The sequence below is a fragment of the Salvelinus namaycush genome, chromosome 31 (assembly GCF_016432855.1).
Source record: "Salvelinus namaycush isolate Seneca chromosome 31, SaNama_1.0, whole genome shotgun sequence".
Classification (NCBI taxonomy): Eukaryota; Metazoa; Chordata; class Actinopteri; order Salmoniformes; family Salmonidae; genus Salvelinus; species Salvelinus namaycush.
The window spans coordinates 26334592-26343053 of NC_052337.1; the positions used below are offsets into that span (position 1 = coordinate 26334592).

The following is an 8462-nucleotide window of genomic DNA, read 5'->3' on the forward strand; positions in this document are numbered from 1 at the left end:
CTCGCATTAACATCTGCTAACCATGTGTATGTGACAAATAAAATTTGATTTGAAGTGAGTACATTTGGGACATTTTCATAATTGGAGCTATATGATGAACATAAAATGCTGTAGTTGAGATGCTATATTGGACTACATTGTGTCTTGTGGCATAGTTGGTAGATCATGGTCCATGCAACACCAGTGTTGTGGGTTCAATTCCCACAGTGGCCCAGTATGGGAAAAAATAAATATGAATATGTAAGTCACTCTGGATAAGAGCATCTGTAAGATGTACATTTGGTGCTGGGCAATAGCAGAATCCATGTCAAGACTAGAAAATGCTTTTGTGTGGAACATTACAGATGTAGTGTTAATGGTCAACTTTTGCTCAAAATTAGACAGAAAAACAGATAATTAGCTACTTAGAGCAGCCTTATGTTTGAATCTACGTAGGAACACTCGACAGGATGAGAGCATGACACAAATTCAAAGTGCGAATAAAGAAGTACAGCATTCACCTTTATTTTCCATTTTTAACATGGGCACAGAATTCACCTTTATTTTCAACATGGTCTTTAAAACCTTTTCTTTTACAGTTATGATTCTTGAATTTCTTCTGGAAACCACCAGCCTGAACCTGTTGAAGATGCAAAGAGAGCGGTGCTACTAATTACAGTAATTCAACAACCACATGCAGACCTGTTTGCTTGGAACACTGATCAACACTACTAGTGAAAAAAAAAGTTCATGAGGGTTAAGCCATCTGACCTTCTTGCGTTTCTGTGGCGCCTGTTTATCAATCTCCATCTCCTCCTCATCATCTGTTTTAAAGGCATCTTTTTCCTCCTCCATACCCTCTGTCTCCTTTTTCAGAGAGAATAAAGTGGCTGTAGGGAAAGAAAAAGCCAGACATTAGTTTTCACCTTCCAGAAAGGAAGCAAATGTATCAAATAAAATATACTTGAATCCACATACTGTATGTTCTAGCTCAACCACAGCTGACATTAGTCGTGTCCGAATACCCATACTAAAGTACTACATACTTAAAATGCATACTAATTTTGCCATTTGAGCTAGTAGAATTCACTCGTCTTTTTCGACTCACGTGTTTGACAATAGCGGATGATCAGATAAATTGACAGGCTGTACCAAAATGAACGAATGGCGGGAGTCAAAGCAAATCGCGCATTAGGAGTACTATTTGAAATTTCAAATACTAGAAATCAATTTTCTGTATACTATTTAGTACGCTAGTATGTGTATTCAGACACTGCCAGTGTCACCATTGACTGTTTTACACAAAAATTACATAAGTACTAACATGGGTACAGGTCACTCATGCTGTCCTCGGAGTCACTGCCTCCCTCATCGCTGGAGTCAGGAGCCCACGCTCCATTCCCCCGCTGGAAGTTGCGCCCCCTCTCCCCATCTTTCTCTCTATCTCTGGGCTTCTTCTGTCGGAGGCTGGCTGGCATGTACTCCACCCCCTGTTGCACACACTCTTCATCTAGGGGAGAGATTAGACAATTCATAAACTGTACTGACGACAGTGAAAACAACCATCTATGTGGTGTTTCAGGTAGTTCTATTTTAGAGACATACATCTGATGGATTGTAAAGATGCTTCACTGGTAAATTGAAAGGGCAGAACAAAAGTCCTCTGAAACAACACACAACAGCACTCAGTGGAAAACCTCTAAAAACATTGAGTGGAAAGGAAGCATCAACATTTGAGGGTAGGTAGGAGGAAGGACATTTTGGGTGGCAAGAAGTACTGACATTCCTTCTTTGCTTTTTGGAACCGCTTCCCATTGACATGCTGTAAGACATGGTGTGGCAGGCGATTGATGTGTCTGAGCGTCAACTTGCAGAAGAGATGATTGCTGTAGGTCAGACATACAGAATTGGTCAGTTACCCTAACCCCAAGAACTGGTTAGAGAGTGGGGACATAACTTCAAAGGCAGACAGGCACTTGATAACCACAGAAGTCCTATAACCACATTGAATTGGTGACAGCAGTTGGAGAACCTCTGGATGGGTTTGGGGAGAAATAGGGGGAATGTTTAGCCTCCTTGAATGTGGGTGTAATATCATATAGCACCTGCCAAGAGGTCATAGATGCATGCACTCAAGCCCTGCTCCCCTCTAAAACACGAAACCGCCAACTACTGAGAGTATGGCTCTAGGGGAATTACTTACGGTTGCTTCGAGCTGGGCACAACATGTGGTTCATATTGACTATAGTTGAACTCTGCAGTAGAACACATTTTCTGATATTTCTTCCCTTTGGTGAAGTTCTGGAGCTCTGTGAGGTTGCAAGGACAATCATGTCCATTGAGTACGCATTTTATCTAAAAAATAAAAAGGTGAAACAAAATGCTGTCATATACATGTCATGTAGTTCACATCAGACACAGTATAACATTATTAGCTAGCTAGCCAAAGTTAGCTACGTTTTTTTGCCAACGTTAAGTCTATACGATATTTTGTGAAAATAAGTTTGGTGCGGTTGGAATTCTAACCTTTTTGCCGTCGTCCGTAAGTTCAAAAAATGGGTGATTCAGAAGGAAAGCTTTGATATCTGCAGGTAGGTCCTCCATGGTCGATTAGCTAGAAAGCTAATCAAGGTTCTTATTTTATTTTGTTAGCTACTAGCTGTGCCAGTCATGTGTGATCCGCCCCACGTGGGTACGCGGGCGTATTTCTTCCTCTCAAGACTTATAGGACTGTGGCGCCACCTATTGTATATAACAGTATGGAGCAGTCGGATATATTTTGATGGCCTTCTACGAATCTATGTCATCAAAAGGAACATACAATTCGACACACCAATTAGGATCTGGCTAAAAATACTTGCAGTTATAGAACCCATTGCCCTTCATGGTTGTGAGGTCTGGGGTCCGCTCACCAACCAAGAATTCAAAAAATGGGACAAACACCAAATTGAGAATGCATACAGAATTCTGATAAAAGATCCTCCTTGTACAACGTAAAACACCAAATAATGCACGCAGGGCAGAATTAAGCCGATATTAGGCCGATATCAAAATCCAGAAAAGAGCTGTTAAATTCTACAAACACCTAAATGAATCAATTCCCAAACCTTCCATAACAAAGCCATCACCTACAGAGAAATACACCTAGAGAAGAGCCCGCTAAGCAAGCTGGTCCTGGGGCTCTGTTCACAAACACAAACAGACCACAAAGAGCCCCAGGACAGCAACACAATTAGACCCAACCAAATCATGAGAAAACAAAAAGATAATTACTTGAAACATTGGAAATAATTAACAAAAAAAACAAGAGTAAACTAGAATGCGATTTTGCCCTAAACAGAGAGAACACAGTGGCAGAATACCTGACCACTGGAAATCTTTGACTATGTACAGACTCAGTGACCATAGCCTTGCTATTGAGAAAGGCCGCCAAAGGCAACCCTGGCTCTCAAGAGAAGACAGGCTATGTGCACACTGCCCACAAAATGAGGTGGAAACTGAGCTGCACTTCCTAAACTCCTGCCAAATGTATAATCATATTAGAGACACATATTTCTTTCAGATTACACAGACTCACAAAGATTTCGAAAACAAATCAAATTTTGATAAACTCCCATATCTATTGGATGAAATACCGCAGTGTGCAATCACAAAAGCAATATTTGTGACCTGTTGCCACAAGAAAAGGGCAACCAGTAAAGAACAAACACCATTGTAAATACAACCTATATTTATGTTTATTTATTTTCCCTTTTGTACTTGAACTATTTGCACATCATTACAACACTGTATATAGAAATAATATGTCATTTGAAATGTCTTTATTCTTTTGAAACTTTTGTGAGTGTAATGTTTACTGTACATTTTGTATTATTTATTTCAATTTTGTTTATTATCTATTTCACTTTCTTTGGCAATGTAAACATATGTTTTCCCATGCCAATAAAAAGCCCCTTAAATTGAAATCGAAATTGAATAGATATTTATGGGACCTAGTACCACAGAGTTTCTAAACCCAGAGGCACAACGTCGCAATATTTCCGGGAACACTTGCCAAACAGACCAGCCCGGGGTTTGATAAGTCAATGAGAGAAGTTAATTTTTTTTCCTTAGTTGTTGATTTCCTCGAAATCTAAAGGCACAACCTAAATTTGAGCCAATGTCTTAAGTAATTGAACATGTTATTACTCCAACCTCGTAAAAGTGACAAACTGACACGTTTTAATTTTCGTCGAAAACAACTTTATATCGAAGGAGTGACGGTCTGTACATGCGCAGTTTGGCGTGAGACGACCGTTAGTCCCCATGACGTGTTTCTACGCATGAGCTTGGTTAGATGATTCGGGGAGAAGCCGTTTCGGCCTATCTTCATAATGTCTTTGCTAGTACTCAAGACAAAATAAAGACAACAACTGTTTGTAATGTATAAATACCAATATAAATTGCACATTACGATTCACTAAATTAAATAATGAAAAGTTAAACATTTACGTTGAAATTAATGATATCAGAGGGGATATGCCAAAGATAATATAAAATCACCAAATAAACTACATCACGAAACAGACCACAAAACGGCCTGAATCTATCGTTCCAGTCTGATAGTCAGTTTTTTAACTCATAATTGCAAGGCCAAATATATTGTAGATATATATCTCTTGAAGTATTTGTAAAGCAATGTTTGAACATTGGGTCATGTCGGGGAGCTTGTTTCTCAGTGTTGTCATCATCAGTCATCTGACACTACGTGACAGGCTGCAGTTGTTAGCTAGCAGTCCAGCTAAGTCCAATTTGTGCATTACGATGTAGTCCTTTTAAGGTTTTTGTTTTCCAGCAGAATATTATATTAGAAACCCCTACTATATGTGAAGTGCACTGGTGATGAACATAGTAATGTAAGTAAACGTGTATCTGTGTTTGTTAAGTTACTAACGTTAGCTACATGGGCTGCAGTGCCAGCTAACGCATCTTTTCTCTTTATTCATTTCAGTGTAGCTAATTCTACGTAAACAACAATAGGGAGAAGAGCGCTCGGCGGAAATGGAGTCACTGGAGAAAGCAAGAACAAGATGGGTGTCAGGAGTGGGGCAGCAGTATTATCATAAGGGGACGTATACTTGGAAAACGGAGGAGGAATGGAGGGAAAAAGAGAGGGCTTGTGTCGGATAAAAATTGTGGGGAAAAGGGAGATGGTTTGTTAAATAAGAATGGTAGAAAGTGTAAGCAGAGGGAGCTGAAGACAGGAGGAGAAATGGAAGTGAATAAGTGTGAAGTAGCCTATGTGGTAGGTGCGGTGAAGTTATTGGATACCGAGGTATGCACCGAGGCTCAGGATGAAGAAGAGTCTGACAGTAGGAGTGAAGTTTATGGAAAAAGTGGACTCTTGCCTTTTGGCTGATCCATTTGTGGTTTCACGCTGGGTGAAAAAAGAGTTGGGTGATGGTAACTAGAAGTGGTCTAGTGATAACTGTTTGTGTTTCTGTGAGGCAGAGGGAGAATGCGCTCGGAGTAAAACGAATGAGAGCAAGAAAAGTAAATTGTTTCGTTCTCAAGAAAAGGGCACCAATGAAAGGAGTGATAACAGGGGTAGCAGTAAATATACAAGTTGACCAGCTGAGGGGAAAGATTCCCGGTGTATGTGATGATCGTCGTTTGATGCGACGCAGACAGGGTGGGGAAACGGAAGTCATTGTCTGTTCTTCTGAAGTTGAGTCTTTGCCCGACAAAGTTTGGATATATAAGTAATCCTGTACGAGCGATGTGCCGAATACATTACGATGTTACAGGTGTCAAGCTTATGGGTATGTGGCAGCAGTGTGTATGAGGGAGGGTCCAAGTTGTGAGAAATGTGCAGAAGGGCATGAGACAAAGGAATGTGTAGTATTGGGGAAAGTAGCGGAATATGTTAATTGTGTGCCCATGGAGCTGAGGATCACTAGCGGTTCTGGGGGGCAGTGCCCCAGTGACAACCATTTTGGACCCCCTACATAACTCATTTTTGCTATCGTTCTTTTTTTACATCCGTTATTAGACAGTGGCAACGCGGAACACTGCCTGCAATGCAGTGAAGAAAACGATATGACAACAATAACGGCTAATGTAACTGGCCCTTCTAACAGCACAACTGGCCCCAGCTTGCCCCCCCCCCCCCTCCAGTTGAAATGGTCTAGAACCGCCACTGCTGGGGATCAGAAATGTCCCTTGCGAGAGAGGTAGGTTGAGGTTTCCAGGGTTAGAGTAGTGCATTAGTTGTCACATTGTACTGAAGGGATGGATCGGAATGTCTCGGGAAAATTGAGGTTGTGGTGGCAGCTGCAGAGAGGTATTTGTGTGTGCGAGATTTGACATCAGAAGAGTTACAGGGTGTGTTAAGTGGTGACGTCCCATCCTTTCAGGATGATGGCATGAGGTAGGAATAAATACATTTAATTAGTGGAGTAGGGTGGTGTTCATTTAATTTTATATAATTTTGAAATTAGTGAGTGTAGTGTTAGATGGTAGGTTATTTATTTAGTACATTTTTATTTTTCAAGCAAAGTATAATGGAGTTGTACACCAGTCTAGTAGGTGGCGGTAATGAAACAAATTGGATGCCAACCGCCGTTAAACCTCAGAAGAAGAAGTCAACAACCATACAGTGGGGCAAAAAAGTATTTAGTCAGCCACAAATTGTGCAAGTTCTCCCACTTAAAAAGATGAGAGAGGCCTGTAATTTTCATCATAGGTACACTTCAACTATGACAGACAAAATTAGAAAGAAAAATCCAGAAAATCACATTGTAGGATTTTGAATGAATTTATTTGCAAATTATGGTGGAAAATAAGTATTTGGTCAATAACAAAAGTTTCTCAATACTTTGTTATATACCCTTTGTTGGCAATGACAGAGGTCAAACGTTTTCTGTAAGTCTTCAAAAGGTTTTCACACACTGTTGCTGGTATTTTGGCCCATTCCTCCATGCAGATCTCCTCTAGAGCAGTGATGTTTTGGGGCTGTTGCTGGGCAACACGGACTTTCAACTCCCTCCAAAGATTTTCTATGGGGTTGAGATCTGGAGACTGGCTAGGCCACTCCAGGACCTTGAAATGCTTCTTACGAAGCCACTCCTTCGTTGCCCGGGCGGTGTGTTTGGGATCATTGTCATGCTGAAAGACCCAGCCACGTTTCATCTTCAATGCCCTTGCTGATGGAAGGAGGTTTTCACTCAAAATCTCACGATACATGACCCCATTCATTCTTTCCTTTACACGGATCAGTCGTCCTGGTCACTTTGCAGAAAAACAGCCCCAAAGCATGATGTTTCCACCCCCATGCTTCACAGTAGGTATGGTGTTCTTTGGATGCAACTCAGCATTCTTTGTCCTCCAAACACGACAAGTTGAGTTTTTACCAAAAAGTTCTATTTTGGTTTCATTTGACCATATGACATTTTCCCAATCTTCTTCTGAATCATCCAAATGCTCTCTAGCAAACTTCAGACGGGCCTGGACATGTACTGGCTTAAGCAGGGGGACACGTCTGGCACTGCAGGATTTGAGTCCCTGGCGGCGTAGTGTGTTACTGATGGTAGGCTTTGTTACTTTGGTCCCAGCTCTCTGCAGGTCATTCACTAGGTCCCCCCGTGTGGTTCTGGGATTTTTGCTCACCGTTCTTGTGATCATTTTGACCCCACGGGGTGAGATCTTGTGTGGAGCCCCAGATCGAGGGAGATTATCAGTGGTCTTGTATGTCTTCCATTTCCTAATAATTGCTCCCACAGTTGATTTCTTCAAACCAAGCTGCTTACCTATTGCAGATTCAGTCTTCCCAGCCTGGTGCAGGTCTACAATTTTGTTTCTGGTGTCCTTTGACAGCTCTTTGGTCTTGGCCATAGTGGAGTTTGGAGTGTGACTGTTTGAGGTTGTGGACAGGTGTCTTTTATACTGATAACAAGTTCAAACAGGTGCCATTAATACAGGAAACGAGTGGAGGACAGAGGAGCCTCTTAAAGAAGAAGTTACAGGTCTGTGAGAGCCAGAAATCTTGCTTGTTTGTAGGTGACCAAATACTTATTTTCCGCCATAATTTGCAAATAAATTCATTAAAAATCCTACAATGTGATTTTCTGGATTTTTTTTTCTCATTTTGTCTGTCATAGTTGAAGTGTACCTATGATGAAAATTACAGGCCTCTCTCATCTTTTTAAGTGGGAGAACTTGCACAATTGGTGGCTGACTAAATACTTTTTTGCCCCACTGTATGTCTGGACCAAATGGAGATCCTAACATCTCAACTGATGGTGACATCATCAACGATGAAGATGAATTCAGGTAATACCGGTATGTTTCAGATGTCATCACGGAAGCATCATCTCTGCGGCTTGGATTTAAGAGATAGTGTGCATTTTTTTTGTTTAACTATCCTTGTGGGTACCTCACAATAAGTCCTCACAAGGATAGTAAAACAAGGAACATTCGGACAAGTGGGTACATTTCGCCAGTCC

General features: G+C 41.1%; 1 protein-coding gene across 1 annotated transcript; it reads right to left on the reverse strand.

The window, feature by feature from the left end:
* Positions 1 to 467: 467 nt before the first annotated feature.
* LOC120026070 (surfeit locus protein 2-like) lies at positions 468 to 2675 on the reverse strand. The gene is made up of 6 exons (XM_038970859.1): positions 2506 to 2675; positions 2183 to 2334; positions 1762 to 1865; positions 1304 to 1489; positions 751 to 869; positions 468 to 619 (listed from the first exon to the last, which is right to left on the reverse strand). The coding sequence occupies exons 1-6, from the start codon at positions 2581 to 2583 to the stop codon at positions 503 to 505; spliced, it is 756 nt and encodes a 251-aa protein (XP_038826787.1). The 5' UTR covers positions 2584 to 2675; the 3' UTR covers positions 468 to 502.
* Between the last annotated feature and the right edge of the window lie 5787 nt (positions 2676 to 8462).